The sequence below is a fragment of the Electrophorus electricus genome, chromosome 14, assembly GCF_013358815.1.
Source record: "Electrophorus electricus isolate fEleEle1 chromosome 14, fEleEle1.pri, whole genome shotgun sequence".
In the NCBI taxonomy this organism is placed as follows: Eukaryota; Metazoa; Chordata; class Actinopteri; order Gymnotiformes; family Gymnotidae; genus Electrophorus; species Electrophorus electricus.
This window is the reverse complement of record NC_049548.1, coordinates 4,517,359-4,544,327: the sequence shown is the minus strand read 5'-3', so window position 1 is coordinate 4,544,327 and position 26,969 is coordinate 4,517,359. Positions and strand designations below refer to the sequence as shown.

General features: G+C 38.8%; 1 protein-coding gene across 1 annotated transcript; it reads right to left on the bottom strand.

Annotated features, from left to right (window-relative positions):
- Positions 1 to 23,859: 23,859 nt before the first annotated feature.
- Positions 23,860 to 26,735, bottom strand: LOC113583214 (urotensin-2 receptor). The gene is made up of 2 exons (XM_027019425.2): positions 26,261 to 26,735; positions 23,860 to 25,783 (listed from the first exon to the last, which is right to left on the bottom strand). The coding sequence occupies exons 1-2, from the start codon at positions 26,310 to 26,312 to the stop codon at positions 24,693 to 24,695; spliced, it is 1,143 nt and encodes a 380-aa protein (XP_026875226.2). The 5' UTR covers positions 26,313 to 26,735; the 3' UTR covers positions 23,860 to 24,692.
- Positions 26,736 to 26,969: the final 234 nt, after the last annotated feature.

Genomic DNA, 26,969 nt, shown 5'->3' with positions numbered 1-26,969 from the left:
AGTCGGAAATTTGTTGTTAGTACATGCTGGTGTGCTTTGATGCCAAATATGTTGTTAGTGTAGCAAAAAAAACCACCACCACCTGTATTTAGTTTGCCAACCAGTCTGTGTGTGTGTGTGTGCATATATAGTCTGTTTGTGTGTCCTGTCTCTTTGTGAAGTCTTCCTGTTCTAAACACAGACTTAGCCACCTAAGCTATTACAGTTATTTCCTACTTTACAACTTTGTTTACCCATGGATTATTCTGCCTACCCCTTACATATTTAGCTGATGTGATTCTGCCCAGATGTGTTTGATTCTGCCTGATTCCCTTTAGGTTTGGGATGTTTCTGGCACATACATACTGTTTCTAGTCCTTATAGTTAATGCAGACTGTATCTACAGGTTGGGCACATGCAATAAAGGTTTAAATTCAAATTCAAATTGATCCCACTTTGCAGACATGATTGAATCCACTGTTTTTTGTTTGTTTGTTTTTTGGTTATTTCCTGAGATTTGGAGTATACATTCATTTGCATATAAATCATATGTAATCAAGAAAGACACAAAATACAATATTACAATATAACAAAGCACATTAACATTTTTGAAAAGCACATTCAATTTGCAGTATGACAATTATAAATCGAAGTATGTGTTTATTCGGTGCCCATAATTTACATTAATGGCAGGGATGCTCTAAAATAAAGCAAGACTTTTCCACCTATAGCAAAGATGCTGTGAGCAAGATGAATAAAAATTTGCACAAAAAGTAAACCTGAATAAACACAGATCTGTTTACAGTCACTGCATTGCACATCCAGTTCTCTACACTGCATACTTGTCCAGTTTGCGTTCTGGATGTCAATCTAACGTATGGATCCATGTGTAGCTTTTAATAAGAAATAAAATATCATGCTAAACAGCAGACAAGTAAACAGACTGCTTTATACATTTGGATGCCTACTGTGCATCCTGCCTACTGTGTAAGGAAATCTGGAAAGAGGAATCTTTTCGCCTGTCAAAGACATTCTCTTTGCTTGGTTGTATGTCTTATAGCAAAGACAGTTCTTCATCATTCACTCACTAATGAACTGTGGGGAAATGGGCTATGTATGTAAGTTACTTAGAACCTTTTTGTACTAGTATGTGTGACATTGTTGGGTTGTTTGCTAGTGTAAACAATGTTTCTCCAATAGCAACACCAAAATACTACAACATTTACAATATGGCAAACCCACTCTCATCTATTTTGTTTTATGTTTGTTGTGTAAAATAAGGAATTTCTTCTTAAAACATAAAATCACAGTTTAATACCAATATTCAGATAAATGTGTAAACAAATCCCGCCTCTCCGTCACACAAACAAATCATTACGTTACAATCACAGTCGAGGTGTGCTAAGTCACTGTGTGCTAATAGTTCCTCCCATGATATCAGTGCTGATCCATACCCTAACTCAGTGATTTGAAAAGTTCAACAAAAACAAGCAGCTACCATCATATCCCCTTCAGAAGGACTTGTGCTGGATTGTGCATAGCCGAACACAAATCTTGGCCATGCTCAGAGGACTGCATATCTCATGGCTGCCGACAGCTGCTGCCTCTTCAAAGCAGCGCAAGGAAGGGATGGCTAAGCTCTCGTCTATCCGCTGTATGCCGCCATTTGATGGTCTTCTTGGTATTCAAGGCTTTGAAAAGGGAGACCAGTTCAGTAATTGGCTGTTGCAGTTAAAGAGAAAACCTTTCATGATGTTGTTACCTTTAAGTGAGATGAAGATGATAGACACAGAATGAAATTGCACAGGAAAAAGCATTAAAAGTGTCTTTTGTGAGGTGCAGGCTTGTTAAAACCTCATCTTAGATTGTAGTTTGTAGTTAGATTGTAGTTTGTAGTTAGATTGTAGTTTGATGGACAGTACAGAAAAAAAAGGTGAACCATTAAGCAACCTACACTTTTTTTTAAACTGCTAGTCATGCTGCTGGATCAGAGCAGAGGCCATTTGACGTATTTAATATCAGGTGCTGTTTGAGTATGCGATTCATGATCAGGTAAGATAACTCCAAGTCCACAAGGCTCTGAAAACCTGTCTCTTGGTAAAAGCATATTTCTTGCAGTAACACTCCTATTCCTGCTGTGATTGCTCCCCTTCTCTTCCCCTGTTCTCCTGTCTCCTTCCCGAGGAAGCAGACATCAGTCATCTTGGTCTGCTCCAGGCTCTTCCTGCTACAGACGCCCCTCTCCCCCTGTGAGAGCAGCAAATGCAACAGTCCTCAGTTAATATCACTGTGTTGTGGACTTGGCAAGTAGGCCTGCTCTTGGCATGTCTGTTTGTGCAGACCCAGACCACTTTCCCACATGGTCAGGTTTTAGAAGCGCTGTCTCTGTCAAGCACTCTCTTACACAGTATGGAATAGATTAAGACATGCACAGTGGCCAAGACTTTATCTGTTTTGACATTTGCAGTATTGCCTACTATGGCAGTACCCAGTTTCAGGAATGCACTGCTTACAGGCCATGATATCAGTTGGTTTATGTAGTTGGTTAATATTTGGGCCATTTTCATTCTGTTGAGGTGTTATTTGCATTGCTTGTCTCCTGTTATAGTAATCTATTTGTTAAACTCACCTGATACTTCCCAGTCTACAAGCACAATGTCATTTTTGGTCTCAACCAGTTGACAACTTACTTTAGGCATATCATTTTAATGATTTTCCATTCATTGCAAACATTGCATACATTGATCTTTGAGCTAAAGTCTGTGTACATATGTGTGGGTCTATAGATGTTTTCCTTGGAAATAACTTTTTAGAAAGAGGGAAAAATAAAATAGAAGGAAAATGATGAAAGATAAGTAGAAACAGACACTTCTATGTCCAGTACGAGGTTCTCTTCTATATCTTGGGTGTCCAGACTGCACGATGGCCTGCTACATTCTATTTTTGAACTTTGTTTCCACAAACAAGCTGACGACATGGCAGCATCAAGCTTTCTGGTGACGTCTTCGCAGCCGCCTTCAGCCACTGATCGGCATGCTCCTACTACAGCCTGGAGAAGTGTTGATACAGCAGTGGGTCAGTGTTCTGTCTCACAGTGAAACAAAGCTGCCCCTGCTTGGAGGTTTATTTATTTATTTATTTTAGAGTAAGTGATTAAACTCTTAGCAGTAAAGCATCAGAATTCAATCAGTGAGAGGAATAAACTGTGGTCAGTTTAATATTAACTGTGTATTCCAAGCGCCACAATATTGAATATGTTTCATGCAGTCTTTTTTTCCTATTGGTAAAACATCCTTTGGGTTTGTGAAAGGTGCCATATAAATTGAAACAACAACAATAACAATAATAATATTCTAATTTATCTACTCTAGTAATATCTATTTTATCTTGAAGATGTACTGCTATGTGCTGCTATGCAAATCTTGTGTTATCTGTCATCTAGCTCTTCATAAGATGTCAGACCCTGAACCAAGGAATGCAGGGTGCAGATTGCACTACTTTAACCCACCACAGGAATAATATACAGTCCCACCACAGGAATAATATACAGTCAGCAGTCCTATGATCAGTAAACAAGTGATAAAAGGTGGCTGAAGAGTTGTATATGTCAGTAGATAGACTAGAGTCTGCAATTCAGCACTATAGATGTAAAGTAACCAGTGGCATATAAGTACATAATAGATGTTTAGAAAAAAACAAAACAAAAAAAACATTAATCTAATAGTTTCATAAAATGACACAAAGCACACATTTGTAAATTCAATAAACAATAAAATGATAAACAATAATAACATTTATAACAATAATATAAAAACCTAACATAATTATTTTGAATATGACTGAATATTTAGGTCATGATTCCAATTGTAAGCAAATATAAAAAATATAAAATACTGTATAGTTGTATAGAATGAAACACTGACCAGTCACTTTTTTAGGTACACCTCGCTAGCTCCGTGTTGAACCCCCTTAATTCTGAACTACCTTAATTCTTTGTGGCATAAATTAAACATGGTTCTGGGTAAATTCCTGAGAGATTTTAGTCCATATTGACATTTGTCAATTTGCATCCATAATGCAAATCTCGCATTTCACCACATCCCAAAGGCTTTCTATTGGACTGATATCTACTAACTGTCGAAGCCATTTGAATAAAGTTAATTCATTGTCATGTTCAAGAAACCAGTTTGAGATTATTTGAGCTTTGTGACATGGCATGTTGGGATACTTATCCTGTTATCCATAAAAAGATGGGTATTCTATGGTCATAAAGGGATGGACATGGTCAGCAACAATACTCACAGCAGAAATTGAGACTAATCAGTACAGACAATGTTTTTCCAAACTTCTCCTGTCCAATTTTGGTGAGCCCACACAAATTGTAGCCTCAGTTCTTCTGCTGCTGTAGCCCATTTGCTTCAAGGATTGACATGTTGTCGAGATGCTCTTCTGCACAACTCAGTTGTTATGTTCAAGATGCTCTTCCGCATACATCAGTTGTTATGCTCAAGATGCTTTTCTGCATACCTCAGTTGTAATGAACATTTTTGAATTTCTGTTGCCTTTTTATCGGCTTGAACCAGTCTGGCCATTTTCCTTTGACCCCTGGCATCAACAAGGCATTTTTGCCCAGAGAACTGCTGCTCACTTTATATTTTCTCTCTTTTTTTGGATCTTAGAGATAATTGTGCATGAAAATCCCAGTAGATCAGCAGTTTCTGAAATTCTCAAACCAGCCTGTCAAGCACTAGCAACCATGCCACGTTCCAAGTCACTTAAATCACCTCTCTTCCCCATTCTAATGCTCAGTTTGGACTTCAGCAGGTCATGTTTACCATGTCTACATGCATAAATGCACTGCCATGTTACTGCCATGTGTTTAGCTGATTAGATACTTGCATTAACAAGCGATTAAACAGGTGTACCTAATAAAGTAGCTGGTAAGTGTACTTGTGTGTGTTTCTGTGAATGATATTGCTTTGAACATGATATAAATTGATATAACAACAATGACAAACAACAACAACAACATTCTTGTTCTTCTTCTTCTTATTATTATTATTAATAGTAATAATAATGATAATAATAACAGTAATAATCTACTTATATCTACTTTATCTTGAAGATGTACCACTTGTATAGAGTCTGTATCCCATTTGCTGCTATGAAAAGTTTTTGTTAGCAGTCCTCTAACTCTTCATAAGTTGTCAGGTTCTGAGCCAGGGAATACAGGTGCAGCTTGCCCTTCTCTAACCCAGCACAGGAATAATATAGTCTTGTGCATAATCTTGCTTTGAACATGCTTTGCATTCCAATGACAAGTCTTCATGAAATAATATGTTTCTTTATACAGTAGTGAAGCATCATTGTGGAAAAAGTTGAAAGACATTTCTACTTGAGAAATAAGTTCTTTATTCAATGATGTATAGTCTTGAGAAAGCAAGAAAAAATGTGAGCACTCTAATGGGGAAAATGGTGCAAAGGTAGCTAAACATAAAACACATCACAATAATGGTAACAAATGAGAAAAAGCCATATAAAATGGGGGCATTGCTGGCAGGGAGCTTGGACTTTCCGCTTCCACACCGCCTCTCACCACTGCTGACAACTCCACTCACCTTCCTACTGGGTTCAGTGCTTCTTTCACCAGTTCCCACGTGGACATTTGAGTATGCATGTGTCCTCGGTAGATGTGAGGTAGAACTTGTGTACCCTGCTCAGCGCCTCCACCCGATTGGAAACCGACTCAACTGCCAGTGATGGACTTGATTTGGTGAGTCGCTGGATGGAGCATGCTTGGTCAAAGTGGCAACATCAGTGAACCAGCATCAATGAGGAGGATGGTGGGTTGTTTTCATCCCACACTGGACATGATCAAAAGCCCATGGTGGCAGCCAACCCCCTCCACCACTGAGGTTTGTCCTCTCTGGTCCAGGCTCATGACACTGACTGGTGTGCTGTCCTGTCTTCCTACACTGCAAGTACACCTATTGCTGAATCACCCGACTGCCTAGGTGTCGCATGACATGTCATCTGCTAATGGAGCTCCTCTGCCACGTAGCACTGAGCCGTTCACAACCGTGTCCCAGCACTGATAATGAGTTCTGCTCTCTCTGCCTGAGTGATGCAGCAACACATTTGAGTTTATTGATTTGTTGCATTACTTTGTTTCCAACTCAGTGGCAGCATCCCACTTCTGACATTAGCCAACAGGAGTTGAAAGACATTGCTGCTCAAGGAATGAGCTTCAACAGTGTGTAGTCTTGAGAAAGACTTCCACAGAGTGTGTAAGCACAATACAAAAAAACTTGACAAAGGAAAATGGGGGAAAGGTAGGTAAACATAAAAACACATCATAATGATGGTAATATTTCAAAAATGCTCACTTTAACAAAAGGGAGAAAGGCAAGACGAACCTAAATCAGACACACGCAACCACACAAATCCACTATCTAAGCAGTAACCTTTTAAACTAAATCAAGTCTGAAGAAGAACATGGCATTCTTGGACTCCTAGATGTGTTTCTCTCAATTGGACCAGCCCTAGATCCAGTGGCAGATGCCACAACAGCAATGAAAAAGACATAGAAGCACTGCCAAAGCACAAACTGGCAAATACTATAGCATTATTGATGGACATAATATCAACTCTTCCACGTTTAAATTAAAAAAATCTTACCATCAGAAGGTAGCCTATTTTAGCTCATTAGCTAACTTCCTGCTACACTATTGGCTGACAACCCGCATGTAAAATATATCAAATTGCACTATTACGGTTGTAAATGTAACAAGTTTAGCAAATTAAAATAAGCAGCTTTAAGAAAAGTAGATAACTTACAACACTTCACAGCACTGTGATAGAATCATGCAACTGCAGATTAATATACTGTGTCTAGCCCCCTTTCTTACAGTATATAAATCCCACTCTAAACATTATCTGCATTACAACAACAACTCCTGCTCTACTGAGGTTGAAATGACATCAAAGTGACTGAGCATTCTGCCCAAAATACGTCAAGAGGTCACAAATGGACAATAGGAAAAGGGTTAATTGTGGATGCAATAAACATGCAAAAGCAATTGGCTGTGTAATTACAAACATCAGAACTCTGTGATGTTGAATAGTTTTTCAGAGTTGTGTTCTTAGTTTACAGAGCTAATACACCCATCAGACTTGAAAGCATACTTTATTCTGCTTTTATAAACTCAGTGAGGTGCCATTCAAGCAGCTATCCAGGGAGTATGTAATCTCGCTGTTTAGATATTAGCAACTAGATTATTTACATTTTACATAGTTTTCCAACTGGTGAAGAATTTCATTCAAGTGAGATGGCATTTTTTGACAATACAATTGTAACCAGTTATCCTTTGATTCTGTGTAATGCAATCTTGTCAGAACTGTAGTGTGTATTTTTCAAATGTGTGGTTAAAAACTTTTAGTTGAGCTTTAAGGTTTAGTTGTGTAAAAAAAACTTCCATAACATTAAGATAATGTTATTTTTGTTTACTTGTCACATACTGTACCACTTTAGGTTTGATTAGAAATTGCAAAAAAGGCAATCCAGTGTCTCATCCTTAGTCAATGGAATTATGGCCCGAACACATCCATTGGCCTCTACTTGTTGTACACACAGTTCTGATACAGCTGCTGAGCTAGAAAGTGAGTGAAGGGATCAGGGGCAGTGAGGCAAAGCCAGTCTGCCTGTTGTGATTCAGCGGAAATTGAGAGGAAATGTCATCACTCAAAAGTAAAAAAAAGCATGGGGATGAAATCCATGAAATTAGAATTTCATAGCAAAACACCAAAGCCATTGCCTGGCCTAATAGGATCCTTGCATTCACCTCAGACAGGTTCTACACCGAATTGAATTGTAACTCTTATTCAAACACATGCAAAGTTCATGTTGGGTTTCATAGCTGATGATCAGATCAGAATCTTATTGCCATTTGTGTAAGTAGATTAAGGGTTTTTCTTTTAAAAAAGATTTTTAGCCTAATTTAATGTTTGCCCCTTTGTGCATCATTCATCATGTATCATTAACCTGAAGCAATCATGCTGCTTGTGGAGAGGTCTCTTTCTAGCTCACTCTATCTCAGTGATCATGCTCTGGTTGGAATCCAGTGTTTGTTGTAAAATATTATAACATCCAAACCATGTAGACTCTCTACTGGTGTTCCACAAGGCTCAGTGTTGGGTCCCCTTCTCTTCTCTTTGTATACTCGCTCTCTTGGTGATGTAATATCTTCTCATGGTTTCTCCTACCACTGCTATATTGATGACACTCAATTATTTCTTTTGAAGCTCAACCCCAGTAAAATCGAACTTTTGTTCATCCCAGGTACTCTTACCATGACCTCACAGTTTCCTGCAAGAACTCCTTGGTATCACCATCTGAAGTTACTTGTAGCCTGGGAATAACTTTGGACAACCAGTTGTCGTTCTCAACTCATGTTTATAATCTAACCCAGTCTTGCAGATTCCAAAGAATTCGGCTCTTTCTCTCGCAGGAAGCTACCCAGGTGCTTGTGCAGTCTCTTGTGATCTCAAGGCTAGATTACTGCAACTTGCTACTTGCTGGTCTTCCTCTAAGAGCCATCAAATCTCTACAACTTGTCCAGAATGCAGCAGCATGACTGGTCTTCAATCTACCGAAGTTCACATGTTACTCCACTGCTGAGCTCCCTTCATTGGCTCCCAGTAGCTGCACGCATCAGATTTAAAACCTTGATGCTTCCCTACAAAGCATCAGACCAGCCCCTTCATACATGAGGCCAGTGGTCAAAGCCCGATCCGTACCTCGATTACTTTGGACCTCAAGTATGAAATACCTTGCTTCAGGTCTCATGGACGACAACCATTGAGAGTATTTTCTGTCCTAGCTCCAAGATGGTGGAATGAACTCCCAGAGTCCCTTGCAGTCTTCAAATGCAGGCTGAAGACCCATCTATTTGCAGAATATTTAAAGGACAACTGACCCTGCTCCATATTGACTGACTAAATTAGTACTTATTGTAGGGTACTGTTTATGTTGTTTAACAAACTCTAGCACTTATTGTTTATTGCACTTATCATTGTTTAAGATAGACCTTATGTATTTTGTACTTCTAGGTATCAACATTGATCCCTGTACTCTACAGCATTCTAGTTCATTGGTATATCGGACTCTAACCTACTGTACTGTACTAGGATATATTCTATGAGTAAATGACAAAGCACTTTTGTAAGTCACTCTGGATAAGAGTGTCTGCTAAATGCCATAAATGTAAATTCAAATGTAAATATTGCTATAATTGATTTTCTTTAACCAAAGTCCCATTCTCCTCAGGATCAGAATTATTCTATCTACAGAGTTTTACAATAAATTGTGCCTACGATAAGCTTCAGGTCCAAATTATTGTCTCTGGAAGTTGAAAGAACAGAACAGCCAAATCATTAAGTCTCTCCTGTCTTCCAAAGTAAGCATACAGTTTAGGAATCCTGTTTAATCCAGCCAAACTGTTCACACTTTTTGCTTTTTATATCCACTTTTGTGCTAGTACTTAAACTTAAACGTGTGGTGAAATCAAATTGTAGAAAAACAACAGTAGAACTCAGAGAGATGTTCCACATGCACAATGCGAAGGAAACTCAAGGCATTGGGAATAAACTGCTGTGTAGCCTTAAGAAAACCACTTGTCAGTGAGGCTAACTGGCAAAAACAGGTTCAATTTGCTAGGGAGCGTAAAGATTGGACTCTGGAGCAATGGAAGAAGGTCATGTGGGCTGATGAGTCCAGATTTACCCTGTTCCAGAGTGATGGGCACATCAGGGTAAGAAGAGAGGCAGCTGAAGTGATGCACCCATCATGTCTAGTGCCTACCGTACAAGCCTGTGCAGGCAGTGCTATGATCTGGGGTTGCTGCAGTTGGTCAGGTCTAGGTTCAGCAATGTTATGTGCTCAAAGAATGAGGTCAGCTTACTACCTGAATATACTGAATGACCAGGTTATTCCATCAATGGATTTTTTCTTCCCTGATGGCATGGACAGATTCCAAGATGACAATACCAGGATTCATCGGGCTCAAATTGTGAAAGAGCATGAGACATCATTTTCACACATGGATTGGCCACCACAGAGTCCAGACCTGAACCCCATTGAGAATCTTTGGAATGTGCTGGAGAAGATTTTGTGCAGTGGTCCAAATCTCCCATCATCAATACAAGATCTTGGGGAAAAATTAATGCAACTCTGGACAGAAATTAATGTTGTGACACTGCAAAAGCTTGTGGAAATGATGCCACAGCAAATGTGTGCCGTAATCAAAGCTAAAGGCAGTCCAACGAAATATTAGTCTGCAACCTTTTTTTTGGCCAGGCAGCGTATATATACACATTTATAGTGAGCTAACATGCTTCTGGCCAAATAAGAGAACAATTTCCTGAGAACAATTACTATGCAACAAGCATATTTTTAGAATATACATATTTTGATTTATTTTAATGGAATTAGTATGTCATTGTTACTCATTTTACATTAAGTTGGCAGCAGAGCTTCAGTGAGTGTCATGGTTACCGTACAACTATGTAGAAAACCAAAAGCCAACTATGCATGTAAAACCAAAACTTATTTTACATTTTCATTTCTACTTTCAATTGCTAACAGTACAAACAGCTGTGAACCTGCTGCTTCCAATGATTCCACTGCTTAAGATAAACATTAGGAGTCAACATGTCCAACTACTTCTTATTATTGCATTAAACACATTTTCAGTTGAACAGCAAAATAATATCCTCATTGTTGCTTTTTACAAAGTAGTGACAATTTTTACTGCGTGATTGCTCAAATATTTAATGTTTTGTTTTTTTTGTTTGTTTGTTTTTACGGGGGCTACTTTTATAGTTTTATGTATTTGGTTAGTGTAGGCTTTCTGAAATATTTGTAGCATGATTCTAGGCTTTCTTCCTTGTGTCCATATACTGAAAATGCCCTCCACCCACACTGACAACCTCTTGGAAAGTGTATTTGCAAAGGATGTGTGAGACTATTAGTAGCAGTACACAGCAATACACTGCAGAAAAGAGCAAGAGGGAGAAAATGGTCTGCTTGACTTTGTGGCTGTTTACTGTTAGCTCCCACCCACATTCTCATTTCCCCCAGGACGCACTCTGATCCCTGGCTGTCCAAGCCATCGTGCTCCTGGAGTACTGTGCACAATTCTATGTCTGCATTTGTGTTCCCCAAATGTCTCATAGAGGAGCTGATGGATTGAGCGGAATATCACCATTATTATGCTGATCCTGATAATACCTGATGCGTAGCATAATGCGTAACTTCAAATAAAGATTTCGGGTGCTTTTGCTTGGGTTCCGTTTGTCCTGGCTTGATTTTTCTCATTTTCCACTCTTGCTCCCTTTTTCCACTCGCTTTTCGCGTGTGTGCTCCTCTCTTATCAGTACACTGCAGGATACTTCTCTTCTCAGCCGCAGCAGGGATTTGAGCAGTGGGGATGTACAGCCAATTTTCTTACTGTATGCGCTGTTCTGTGTTAACGCAGTCGAGGCATCTGAAGGAGTCCACTGCTAGGTGACACTGACTTTTTAGCTCCCTGTCCAAGCAAGTATTTTCTTGCCCTTTTGATCGATACACTTCATCCTCACATTTGTAAACAGAGAATAAAAGCTTAGTTTGTCTTTACACAAATGCATAATGATGTGTGCGCTGGAATAAGAGCTATTTATAAAGGCTCATGCACAAATCTGTCTCCATGTTCATCATGAGACAACACGACAGCAGTGAAAGGAATTGCTGCAGGACTCTAAAAATACACTTGTTTTGCTCCATTTCCACCATATAAAGATACCTCATGCTGCTGAAAATTTAAGAGGTAAACCATTTCAAAGGTAAAGCTCTCCGTTGGCCTAAACAGCTCAATGAGGTCTCGTGCTGTTTAAAAAATCAAGAAGAAGAAATTGGATAATGGAAACAAATAGCCCTTATGCTCTTCCCAGCTGAAGAAAATGGATTTTTGCTGAAAACAGCTGCCAGATCACGAAACACATGCATCTGGCTCCTGATTGGCCGTCCCTGCAGAGGCCATGGGTAGCTATTGCAGCCTGGTCACGGGCTGTTCAGCCTTGCTGGCGATGGAAGTGTAGCTCATGAAAAGGGAGGACATGGTCAAATCTTTTAGCGCAGTTCCTCTGGCCAAGATCAGAGGACACCTTTCTTCCTATTTCCACTTTCATCTATTATTATGACAGGAAGCAACATGGAGGTTTGTTGCTTGGAGAGAGCAAGTACATCTGGAATATCTTTTGAAATATGCTTTATTATTTATGTATTATTTATTAATTTTCTTAAGAGGATGAAAGCAAGTGATGTTCCACACATCCACATAGTGAATATCATGGCACATGTGAGAAGGGTGAGAAGTGTTTCTTTTGTCTTGGTTTGATGGATGGCCCCTTCCTCTCAAGGAACTTGGAGGATCGTACAGTTGATCCCTCTTTCCATCCCTCAATTATTCATTCCTTCAATTAGTTCCAGCTGTACAGCACACATGCACGCATGCTCCCAAGCACGCAGGCGTGCAACTTGCACACATTCTCATATGGACTCACTTAAATATTAATTCACACATACACTCGGGTGGACCACTATGCTCTTCATAAACTGTACAGATTTCCAGACCTTCAAAAACTTCATTATTCAAATATTGAGTGGAAGGTGGTTTTACTTTGAATATTGAGAGGCATGATTATGTGAGTCATTTACTTTTAGCTTCACGTTGGTAAACAGCATCTACAACAACTAGAGACTGGACAATAATCCTCATAAAAAGCTTGATGATTGTAGATTAAATGTTTTTAAATGCTACGGCCATAAGCAGTGGACACAGGTGTGGCACATGTCTGGGATTGCATATCACACAGATGTCTGTGTAAGTTTGAGATCGAGAGAATCATTTGTCATGCAGCAGTGTATTCAATACCTACCCGAGGATGTTATAGGCATGTTTACCTGCAGCCGTTAGCAGATGATGTACTAGATCATAGACTGTAGAGGTGGACCCTCACAGGAAGAGCAGCAGCTATTAAGATTTGCCTTGGAGAGTTGAGGGATGTTGTTTTGATGCAGGACTAAAATGGATTTGGCAGGCTGTGGAGTCTACACTGACTGTCTGGTCAGCCCAACCTTGACACTCAACTCAAAGGCAGAGTCACTTCCAGTATTCTGGAATGCAGTCAGCACCAGCCCCTTTGTACTCAAATGATAATGCAATACAAAAGAATGATTAATATTTCTCTCAAATATGAACATGAGTAATACATTAGAAATTACATGAGTAATGTGGCAGAAATTCCAGTAATAATGCAACAAAAATATTTGTGGCTAACATCAACGCAAGTGGCCCTAATAACAATGCTACTCAATCATATGCTGTTGTATATTCATGTTGACTTAGTCTGATGAAAGGATGGTGCTGGTTTATCACTGCTCATGCCAAAGTGACATATCTTCAAGACACTGAGAGGCTTCCTGTGCCTCAGAATGATTCTTCTGACTGATTTCACTCATTTTCAAGCCTGTTGAACATCTAATTGGTCTGGATTTAGGCTCTGCTGGGTTCAATTTGATGAAAATGAGGATTAAACATCTAATTATACAGAAAGAGAAACCGATGATGAATTTAAAAATATACTGCTTGCACACTAATATTTCTGACACTATTTTAAAACCTGTTTTCAAAAACTGAATAAAAAGAATTTTTTTTCCCAATAATTAGTTTTCCACCCTAACCGACTGCTCATCAGTTCCCCCACCCCGTTTTATTCAGAACTACAGTGATTAAAACCAAAGTCTAAACAAACATGGACAGCCAGAGATGTGCCACTGAGACTGAATTCTGAAGAGACACACTTATGATACTAAATGTGAAAATTCAATCTAATGGACATCTGTAATATATCTTACATTAAAAATAAGTTTTTATTAAATCTGAAAATAGAATAAATGGGTAAAGGGTATTAGTGTTAAAATGTCTAATTTTGATTCCTGCATTCATTTTACAGGGTCAAGGGAACAGTTCTGTCCAAGTAAATAACAGACTCAAATGTGGAGGCACACATTTACTTGCTAGTAGTTGAAAAACCAACATTTTTGTCACATTTTTGGGCAAAGCAGCAAACTGCAATTGAGATTTAAACAAAAACAAGTTTAATGAAAAAGACAACAAAGAACAGAGCTCTGAACTGAGTGCAAAATGTAAGAGGCAAACAACAAGAACATAAGCAACAAGGTAAAAAAGAAAATTAAAAAACTGAGTAGTCTTGAAGTTCGCAGGCTTGTGAGACTCATGAAGGACAGGGTCAGTGCAAAGCACTGTTGTGATGGGCCTGCGGGCTTAACAAGGACGATGTAATGAGGTACAGGTGTATGTGATAATTAGTACATTTGTGATCGTGAATGTGTAAGTGGTTGTGTGTTGTGATTGGTGGAGGTATTGGCGTTTGCCGGGCTGGAGGTGTATGATTGGCTGGAGGATGGTGAATGGGGCTGTGTGGGTAATAAGTGTCACGGAAAGCTCGCCTCCCGCGAGTCACGTGGTTTGGCCCACCACGTGCAGTGGGAGGATCTTTTGTTTGTGCCAATGCCTGCACACACCTGCACCTCGTCTTGTCTATATGTACATAAACCCTTGTCAATGTGTGCAGTGTGTTGGTCATTGTTGAAATAGCGTGTTGTTTGTGTGGTAGTGTCTTAGTGTAGCATTTTTAACTGTTTGTCTAACGTGTTAATGTCAATAATTTTTAATGTTAGCCATCATTGATGTTCATGTGTTATTGTTTACATTGTGTTACACATGAGTGCCCCATTGCCAATGGTGTTTTGTGTTATTAAATATCTCACACGTTGAGATGGTCTGTGCATGCTGCTCCACGCCCTTCTGCACACGGGCTCACATTACAATAGAATGTGCATGTTTAGTTGAGTGTTGGTCAAAGCATGACAGTTATGTACATATTAATTTAAAAATGGCACCATATATATATATATATATATATATATAAAATTCTAGTGACATACACAAAATGTTTCCTGATAAGGCAATAGTGCCACTCTGCACTACAAAATATTTATATGGCACAGTTCAAGAATGAACAATTATTTTGAAATCCTGGTTTGAGCTTTTGGTGTCAAACACGTGCCCAGTCATTCCTCCTGTCATGCAGCACTCTTTTAGAACTCAGTCATGAACGCCACTGAAGCTGAAGTACACACTTCCAGCCTGCAAATGGGCCACGGGAGTGTTGGTTTCTATTAAAGCAGCAACAGTGGAAAGACTGTGGCATTAATGACCTTTTACCTCTAATATGAAAGGCCTCTTCAGATTATTAGGGATGACATAAGACAGAAACACAGGAGGAATGACAAATAAATATAATATTAAAGGGTCAAAGTCTTTATTAGGACAAAAAACAACAGTTGTAATTATGACCTCAGTAGATATGGTAAATGGAAAACTGCCATCAACTTTATAGATGTCCTTCTAATTAATCCCAGATTATTTTGTTCTGCTGTTGTCCACATAACACAAAGGACAAGACATTTACCCATATTCATTCTGGCCATGAAACAATGCCATCACATGCTTGGAATGAACTCCTGTCATGTGCATGGTATCCACTGAACTAATGCTGTTCATAAATATTAGTAGCTCAAAACATGGCTCTTTCTCAAATGTCCTGACACACATACATTATACACCATGCTTTCTATATGGCTTCTCAGCAACATACACAGCATGTAGTTAAATTTGAGTAATCAGAATGTGATGTTATGAAGCAATGTTGATAGAGGTCTATTCTTGGCTCTGGGATATGCTGGTCCTTTAAAGATAAGGAATACATTTTCCCTTTGGTTGCCTCTGTGGAACAGCCACTCACCTCCAGTAGAAATCAGAGCAAGGATGGGACTTGGACATGAGGAGAATGAACAACTATATCTAAATGAGACTTGTTCTGCAAAATAGGAAAGATATTTCCCACTGCAATAGACAAGAATTCTTAATAATTGCATTCATTGTATTGTTAATAATCTATATTTTACATGGATGTGGATGAACTGCTTACATTTCATAAAGAAATTGCATGGAGTCTTAATATACAAACCGTTTTTGTTTAAGTTGATGCATGCTCTTACATGCAGAGGCTAGGAATGATGTACTGTATTTTGGTGCCAGAGACTTACTGAATGGATTATGTATGAAAAAGCCCAACATGTTTACATATAAATAGGAGATATGATATTGATTAAATTAATTAAAACTTTATTCTCTCCAGATCAACTGAAAAGATCTACTGAGTCATACATGTTTCTAGCTTTGAAATGTTTCTTTAATGGAAAGTGTCACTGATTATTGTGCCTGTTTGTTTTAAGAGGGCTTCAATTGCTAAATTTCATTCACAAATGTATAATTTTTGTAAGGTTGAATTTAAAGATTTGTTTAGAGTTAAACAGAAATATGTCCTATAACATTCTGGGGTGGCATATTGAAGAGCACTTGACTTGATAGTACCACTTAATTACCAATTTTTGCATTTTCAGCAGAAAGACTCCTTTGTAAACTAATTAGTTATTGATTCTTGAAGGTGTTTCCATTTCTTCTCTCTTCACTAGATGAGTCTACATGGCTGGTAGACAATTGATCCTATTGCTCTCATTGTAAGTGGTAATGCTGAAAAGGACTGGCAATATATCAAACCAAGAATGCAATTCAAAGAAAATACACTCATTCTCTGGTTTTAAGGTTTAAGACAATTGCAATGTATTCTTCACTTTGCAGCACCTGTGCATCTGTATGCTTGCCACTAGCTATGGTACTCCATCAGTAACATAGGGAGGCACCTAACATGGTAACAGGGTAAACACAGTCAGCAACATTGTGATAGGGAAATGGCTCTGGCATGCCAGAAAGGGAGCTCAGATGTGGCTAAAGCTAATGAGTTGCTCTCGGTGTCGCTGGGTTTTGTTTTGTTCTTAAGACATCTGTGTCTGCAAGCAAATTTGGGTTCCAGTTCTACATTTACCTTCTGAGAGCACAATTAATTAGTACCACATCTGTCAGCCATTATAACAAAAGCTGAAATCCATGACTATAGCTGGGGACCCGAATCCAGGTCCAACAGGTGGTAAACATGTACCCTGACCATCTCACCAAAGAGCCAGCTCCTAGGCATAGCAGCAGAGCACCCTTTTCACCTTCCTAAGTGTTGGAACCCTTCACACCATCCTCTGTCCTTTAGGGGGTGATGGTCTCTGTCACCATGCTGCCTTCCCCTTCGGGAAGCACACACCTGCACTTCACCCCTTCCATTGGACCTTCATGCTCCAACCTTTCATCATCCAAGGTCACACCCTGGTCCCTCACCAGGATTCACATACTGGGCTTTATATCGTCTCCCTAACAGCAGTGCTCCTCTGTGCAGCTCCAGCAGTGGGCCTCTGCGACACCATCCTACCTCTGACACCATTTGTGGTTTCGAACCCAGGTGGGGTTGCTGACTTTCAGCTTTGCCACAGCCATACTCACATATACCATTTTCTCTACATTTTTACCAGGGTGAGGCTGGCATTGACAATGCATTCCAGCTGACACCATTTAAAAAAGAATGTTCACTTCTTCTTATTCAGAATTAAATCACTTTGCATTCTGGATTCTGAGAAAGGGCAAACACCGTTTTGTATTCATCACATCTAAAACAATCTACTACACAACTTGTAAATTTCAAAAGTATAGATCCTTTTTTAAAAACTTCTACCTAAATCTACATGTTTAGGAAAGTACCATTTAGGGGGACTTCTATGTGTTGCACATAAATTATAGGTGGTTATGTAAAAATCTATTGAAAAATATTGTAGTCGATGATTAAAAATATTTTTGCACACAAGTTGTAAAATAGAAGAGGCAATGAGCTCAGTTTTTTTTCTTTCTGAGAAATCCACAAGCCAAAACAGTGACAGTGTGCCAAAAACAAATAGATGCTGAAAATCACAGAAAAATGACTTACATTTTTAAGACATTTCTATTTTTACTTTATAAACAACAAATGAACAAGGCATCAATATATTATATTTCTCAAAAAAAATGAGCTACATTCAGATGTCAGCATGTCTGAACGTGCTGGTTTCAGCTTGTGATGTTTAGTATGTTGTTGAGGAGAAGTCATTATTGCAGTGTATGCTAGTGTAAAGGAACCTCCTATTGTGCCATGTACCATGTACATATTTGCCATGTACATATTTTAGACATGATTTGAATTTCCTAGAAAAACACACTCCTAGTATCATTGTAGGATCAATCCATTTCATTAGCCTGTTATTTTTCTGGAATGGCATGAAAATATATCCTTTCCAGATAGGTGCAGATAAATGTACACACACACACACACACACACACACACACACACACACACACATACCATAATGTGAGTTGTGTGTCCTCAACATGATTATTAATGGACATCAAAATCCCTTGTAATTCTCATGTAAAAAGTAAACAGCTAATATAGCATATGACTATACAAATCATTTCACATCCAGTGGAGAGCAATTACAGTGATGGCCTTTTGGGTCCCAATTGGGAAGCCCAGAACAATTAAACCATTTTTTTCCCTAAACTATTATTTTATAAGGGGTAAATTTGTGAGCTGTCTAAACTATACTCTCATTTCAGCTATTGTGAGCTGAATTAACTCTGTCTAAACCTCTTTCACAGGGAATGATGTAACAGACAGCAGTATTCCAATGGCATCTCTTGCAGTTTCCAAATGCTGACTGAAGACTTATCTGTGGAATATTTAATATTTAATTTAATTGATCATCTACCTATGTTGAGTAACTGTGACTCTAGTACATATTGTCTGGTATTGTTATTACACTTATTGTTGTCTGATATAGTGCTTATGCTTATTTTGCACTTCTAGGTATCAGCAATGATTCCTGTATTTCAACGGTATTCTAGTTGAACAGTATCTTGAACTCTAACCTACTGTACTGTACCTAGGATATATTCTATGATTAGATGACAAAGCAATTTTGTAAGTCGCTCTGGATAAGAGTGTCTGCTAAATGCTGAAAATGTAAATGTAAATCTGTGTAGACCTTATTTGTCTTACTCTTAGTCATAGCCCATCCTTCTCTCCTCCTAGTTTCACTTACAGAAATGCAACTGCTGGGGCTGGAGCAAAGTACCTGGAACCACCATTGAGTTCTCTCTCCTCCTCCTATCCCTCCCCACCCCATTTTAATCTCCCCTCCCTGGACCTGTGCTGTGGCACTGTGCCTGCTCACAATTTCCTGCCTTGAGCCTCTGCATGCTTCATAGAGCTATAATTACCCTCCCACCCCGCTAATCCATTGTGCTGAGCTACAGGGCCTTCAAGGACTTCCTCTTCATCAAAACAGCCTGATGGCTGCTCCTTTTCCACTGCACCTGGCAGGAATAGAGATGCTTGCAGCGGTGGAAGACAAAGATGGCATTAGAACATGCGTATGAACCAGCAAAGAGCCTGATTTTAATGTCTGAGCAGGGCTCAGAGGTTGCTAAGGGGAAATGCCTCTGGTTTGAGCAGCATGCACTAGCTTAGCATCGAACATTAAAGTTTTGACTGAAAATGGTATTTAAATATGCAGTAGGGTGCAGGTATCAGTGTGACTGTCCTGGGAAGGGGAAACATACTTTTAAAAGTTTGACATTTGATGACTTTGATAAAGGCGTCTTATCAGACTCTGAATGCAGAAGGGCAGTTGAAATTGAACAGTGCATTCCTGCCACAACCATATCAATGTCATTCACAATCTATACTATTAAGCATGCAAGTTGGAATTAAGGACTGTCTGACATTGCAACACAGTAAAAGCACATGGCATTAGAAATCCCCTTTGAGCATTGCATAATAAAATGTGCAGATGAGGACATGAATATGAATAGGCAGGCCACCAGAATTTCTCCTTGTGCTAAATGTCTCTTACACATAAACAACTCCAATAATATGTGTAGACATGGAAGTATAATGCTTAAACTCTGAACTTGCCTACAGTTCTGTAATGCTTTGCATTATAAAAATGTAAATGTGGATATGACTAAAATGGTAATGTAGACTTTTTATAATGTTTTTTTTCCCGTATTTAAGTCTTTTTTGTTCAGATGAAAAAAATGCTGTTTAATGAGCGAAAAGCACAAGCTTGTCATGGTGCAGAAAACACTTTGTTTTATTACACTAATGGTTTTTACCCTCTAGGGTGTTACGTGATTATACACCTGTAAGGACATGAAACAATTTGTAATCAAACATCCTTAGAACACGGGCAGCATTCTCTGTTTTACTGCCATGAGATCATTCAGATAAAATCCTGATGACCTGCACAAGACTTCTCTGATCACCTCACCACTTCAGCATTAAGCCATGTGTTAGCGTTTCATTTTCAAGTATTGTTTACCTATTTTACTCACTGCAGAGCCATCTGTAAAGTACAAGATACAGTAAATGAGGAACATTTGGTAGACAAAAAGACTGAATGAACGTTATTAGAATAATACTTTTTATCAAAATCAAAGGCCTAAAACAAGAGTTTCCAATTTAATGGATTTATTCTCTCCTTCTCTGTCCAAACATACTGATTTGTTAAGGAAAAAATATATATTATTTCCGCTGTCATTATGATGTGAATGTGATGCCCCGAGTGCCACAGGGCAAGAAGCAGGATGCAGCAGCATCTATCGATGTAGACACATTTATTGTGAACAAACACAGATTACAGACATGAAAAACAAACGTTTTGGAACTCACATAAAGCAAAACAGCATGATATAAACAATGAATGATAAACACATACAGAAACATGAGCACAATCAGGGACATTAACATGAAGAGAACCATGCACCTGAACAAGAACAGCAACCGACAAATGACACTGACACAAGGGTTTAAATATATCCGTAAATGACACAAATAACAAGGTGCAGGTGTTACAAATGACAAAGCCAACAAAGGGGTGTGGTTACAAATAAGGGGGCCGTCAGAGTGAACACAATCAACTTAAGACAACATCACCAGCACATGGCAGTCTGTAACATGATGTGTAGGAAGGGGAGCATAATGTGTCCATAATGTGCCTTAGTGCTTTTGTTTTCAGTATCTGTTTTGGTTGTTGCATAAGGGTTATTTTCTCTTTTTTTTTGCATTTATCAAGTGCAATTTTTATATGGAGATATTTGTGTTTTCATGGTCTGTTTTTTTATGTCACATGATATCAGGAGACACATGTCTTGTTCAGTAGACAACACATCGATCACTGTGATTATTGTCATGATACTCCTGAAGCACTCTGCACTGTGATTTCTTTTCCTTTTGGTTTCCAGTTGCCCTCTGTACCTGCCAGTAAAAATTTATTCACAGTCAGAACAACATTTCTGAGTTTGCAATGCTTTATGTGGTTTGTATACTTGTACAAGTCATGCAATGCTGTTCAGTTAGTGGGAGCATGTTAACTCTACATCTTATGAACAGGCCAGAGCTATTAACATTTACACACATCTTATCATATGTTCTTTTAATGTAGAACATTACTGATACATTACTGATTAATACAGTTTAATCTCTTCAAGTCTTCCAAGCAGAAACATCTGTAAGTGTAATTTCAGAGCTTACATATCACGTTGACTGAATGCAGCACATTGTATTGTATCACCCTTACTTAGAATTGATCTTGAAAAGGAAAAAGGAAAAAAAAATACATATAAATGTCTTATAGACTCCCAGAACACGTTAGCATAGTCTGATTAACATCTTGTTAAATTATTGATTTTATTATTGAAGATTACAAACAGGTATTCAGTAACAGAATCATGAAAAAAATTTTGACATACTTATTTCTTTCATCTAAAGCTAAGTGGGGAGTTTGCAAAGCTGAATCACTAAAATGGGAGAGATTGATTAGTTTACACTACCATTAGTGCTGCAATGTGCATTTAAACAGGTGTCAGCTCCCTGTAATAGCTTGACCTTAAAAGACTAACAGCTTGACCTTAATGGTTCCACAGCATTACAGACCTTCAATATAAGCATGCTAGGTGTAAATGGGGAATTAAAAAGTCAATTTCACTCCCATGAGAATAAATCACATTTACCTTCGTCTTCTTCAAGGACAAAGCCAAACAGATTTATTAAAAGTGAAACAAGAGCAGACTAAACCCATACATCTGTAAACAATGGACAATATCTGAGTCTTCTAGATGGAAAAGGTAAAGAGGATAAACACATCTGGGCCGGGTCAATGAAAACATATTTACAAGCTCGTGTACAGAGAAACAGATCCATAGACCTAGTCAGCTGTCCCAGCTAAGTCAGTGGGTTGCTTCTATTAGCAGGTCCTCTGTGCACCAACTCTATGCTTCACTTTCATCACCCTTAGACATTGATGCTGAAAGCAGATCCACATTGTACTCAATCACAAAAGATACAGTGCTTAATAATTTGTGTTCTTCACTGTTTTGTTTGTACCGAGAACTAGAATGTACTAAATGTACTATGAATTTCAAGACCATTTAATTCTGTAAAGTTATGTAGGACACAACACTTAACATTTAGTGATATATTTAATGAGATTTAGAGATGTCATAGCAGCATATGTATAATTGATAATACCTTTATCACTCAGGAATGAGCATAGAGGCAACATCTTTTTACATTAACTGTAGTATTTAAAGAGAAAGTTATATGTAAATTTAGACACATATTTAGAGTGTCTCTGCTTTGAACCTCTGTGTGTTTCTACTTCCTCTTTCCTGGATCTTGTAATTCATTATTCATTCTATGGTTTTCTCTACTCTTGACACACCACACAACATCCAATTTGCTTCATGCCCAGTAATTTTACTTCATGAGCATTTTATAATGTTTTGCATAAATTTGCATCTAGTTACCCTCTCTCTCTCTCCTGCATTTCCATTATATCCCCTCTTAAACCATTTTCTTTTCAAATTATACAATTCTTGAAGTACTTTATATACCTGTGCATCAATTATCCTATTGATAATTATCACAGACTGTGATTCTAATATTCGGTTCATCTTTTGAATTTGATAGAGCACAGGACATGACATCCTCATACTTTAAGACTATAATATCAATGAGTTCATCAAGTGTAAATGTATCACCAAAGTTTCTCAAATTGGGATTCACTCTTTCTGGGAGAAGCCATGAACACTGAAGGCCCTACTGATCTGGCCCCTCCGGGTTCCAAACCAAGTGAAAGTCAGCACTGTATAAATGGCAAAACATATGTGAGACCTATATGACAAGCCATGATTTGGAGTAGTAGATCACTAGTCCCCAAAAGTAATAGTGTAGTCTGATTGATGAAGCCTTTGGACAAGGATTTGTATAGAAATGGCCCTTCATGACATTCCTAAAACATGTTGTTACTTCTGCCTTACTCTTAATTTGTTGTCCTTTTAAACAATGTACATGTACATTGTCCTATAAAACCTGCTAGTAATTTTAAACTCAGAACTTTATTATTTGCAGTGCTAATTAAATCTTCAGGTGAGGGGAGTGTTTTAAAAGAAATTTACAGAGAACCAAGATATAGTCCTTTCCAATATGAATTATGAATATTAAGTTGTAACCAAGTTATACTTGGCAATATGATATGATATTGACAATATGAATATGATATTTTAATGTTGATCATTTGAATTATTGTTAAATAAATAAAAAGATTAATTATTAATACTTTATGAAAACTAATTTTGAGCTGCCATTCAAACATTAATAATGCCATTCACATGTTAATAATGATCTCACCTTTTCACCTCATTATCTTTTCACTTGCAGCCTTGCTAGACAGTTCATAATCTCTACTTTATGACTGTTTTCTTTGAACATCTGGCATTCTAGTTATTCAATAAACCTGTTGTATCTCATCCACAGGGTAGCAGTTCAACTGAAAGGACCTTGGCACTGAGAATATAAAGTGGAGCCTTAATTCATGTGACATGTTTTTAATGATCAACAGAATCAATTAAGATGTGAGTAAATGATACACCTGCACCTTACTTTTTAGTCTTGAAAAATGTTTTATTCATGTACAGATAAAATTACATGTCCTCAGTGTTATACATAACAAAAATGTTTATTTGTTTGGAAATGTACTCTATAAATGATAGAATTTTCTTATCACTCAGATTGCTGTCTCTTCAAGTTGTCTGGGGACAGGCTCTTCTGTTCAGGGCAGTGGTAATTTATTTTTGCATTCTTGCTTCAAGTGTTTCAAAAACCTGATCTCTCACTTTTACTTCTTTATTAACTTGTACCAGCTTTGTTTTAACACTCTCCAGTCACAAAAACTCTCTGGCAATGTCATTTTGTTATTTTGAAGAAAGTAGAAGATGCAGTGAAAAAAACAAGGAACTCCAAGTATACAAGGTTCTTAAATCACAGCTGCAGCTTATATGTGTTGCAAGTGTAAATATGGAAATGAGATGCATGTAAAGCATAATACTAAAATTCACAAAATCAAAACAACAGAAGTTCAAGCAAGCAGATGCATGTAGACAACAAAGGGTTTTATTCAGAGCGGTTTTCTAGATGTAACTCAATGCCCAGTCTGTTTCTCAGACTGCTCTCCAGGGATGATGCGACTGCAGTGAAAAGCATCGAAACTCACCTCACACACTGCTGCTGTTGGTGCGCGGCATGTGTGTGAGCACAAAGCTCTCTGTGCACTGCTGGCTGCTGGTAGAGAGGGAGCGGCGCGGCGACGTCTGGAAACGGTTCCTTCTGTTGAAATAACCCACAGTTGACCAGGTCCTCTGCTGCTTCCGAAGGTACTCTTTGTAGTTCTTGGTCAGGAGAGTGTAAAGGAAAGGGTTGATGCAGCTGTTGCTGTAGGTGAGGCAGGTGGTAAGGTAGTTGATGTTGCGCTTGACCTTGGGGGAGAGGACCATTTCTGTCTTGAACTGACCCATGAGCTGCCAGATCCAGAAGGGCAGGAAGCAGGCCCAGAAGAGGAGCACAGTGGTAAAGATGAGGTACAGCACTTTGTGGTTAGGCAGCCTCTGGGTCTGCTTAAAGGTCTCCGTCTGTGAGATCCAGTACGTACGGGCCAGACAAATGTATAGGTAGCCGATTATGACCCCTGGAGCCACAATGCTGGTGCAGAAAAGGGATGTGATGTAGATCTTGTAAGAAAGAGGACTTAGGGTGGTCTGACACATAAACTTGGAGTTTTTTGTTGTCAACTCTACATCAATAATCATAGGAAGGGTTAGAATCAACGAGGCTGTCCACACTAGCATGGCGATGGCCTTCCGATAGCTCTTAGAGCGTTTCACTGTATCCAGAGGCTTGAGTACAGCGAAGTATCGTTCCATACTCATCACAGTCAGAGTGAAAATGCTTGCATGCATGGTGAGAAAGTCCATACTGATGAGAGTCCGGCATCCTACATCACCAAAGTACCAGACCTTCAAAAAGTGTGTGCTCACCACAAAGGGAATAGTAAGCAGATAGAGCAGGTCCGCCAGAGCCAGGTTGACTATGTATATGTACATGGAGGCAGCTGAGCGCATGGAGTGGCACATAACCACCAGGGTGTAGATGTTTCCTGACACACCCATGATGCACACGAGGGACAGGAGGGTGCCAATGGTGAATGTGGCAGCCATATCCTCAGTGGATACTTCCACTGGTGTCTCTGTGGCATTGGGAACTCCATCCACCATTGCCCCCAGGGACTCCACTGACATGGTGGTCATGTCTACATATAACCATAAAACCAGAAAAATGCACACAAACAGTGAACGAGGAGGTAGAAGTTGCTTGGAGTGCTTTGGAAAGTTTGAAAGCTAACTGCACAGTTTGCTGAATACCACCACTACCGCACACTTTCCTTTAAATAATAAGGATGCATAAACACATGGGAAGTGTTTGAGAAATGTATCAGTCTACAAAAAATAAAAAAAATTAAAACAAGCTATTTTTCCTTTTTTTAATCAAGTGCATACATTCCACTGAAAGAGCAGGCCAACATTTTGTCCAGACTTAATGTTTTTACTCCAAAGTTAGCGAGCTAATTAACAATGTCAGTAACATGAAGGAACTCTAGAATCAGAAGAGACTCTTTGCCCCTTGTTTAATGAAGTCCTCTTATCAGCTGAGCTGCACAGAATATTGTGAACAAGTGGCCTAAAGAGCCAAAATAAAATGTTATTTTAATAGAGCAATGATGTCTTACCTTGTTTTGATTGCACAGAGTGAATGGCTCCCAGAAAAGAGAAGTTTAGCATTTATAATGAGAATGGTGCACACTTGTGAAACTCATGAATTCTCCCAGGAGTTTATTCAGAATCCTTGCCTACAACAAATCCTGGCATTCCATCTAAAATACTTCCAAAAATTCCAGTTCACACAATAAAGAGAAATAATGACTAAAGCGGCAGTGCTGTGTTCAGTTGCGCAGCCTTTAAATGAATCAGAGGCAGGGGTTGCAGCTCTATGGAAAAAAAACTTCTACACTTCTTCAGCACATCACCTGTTCCCTCACCAGTCCTCATGGCAGATCTCTCAAAGTATTCAAGTTCAAAAGAAAGCATAAACATGAAAGAAATGGGAAGGGTGAGAAAAAGGTAAAGTCTTAGTTGAATTTACTCAAGGAGACGAGTCACTTTGAGCTACAGCTGGATTTTCCACTGACGGAGTGAATGTCTCTGAACGGTAGAGAGAGCGAGAGAGACAGAGTGGGGGGGAGGTGGAGCAAACGAGAGAGAGATAGATAGATAGAGAGAGAGAGAGAGAGAGAGAGAGAGAGAGAGAGGGAGGGAGGGATTGAGCGATAGAGAGAGATGGGGGAGAAACTGCAAGAGAAGAAGGGAGGGAGGGAGAAGCAGAAAGGGGGGGCTTGGAAAAGAGGAGAGGGTGAGAGAGAAAAAGAAATAGAGCATCTG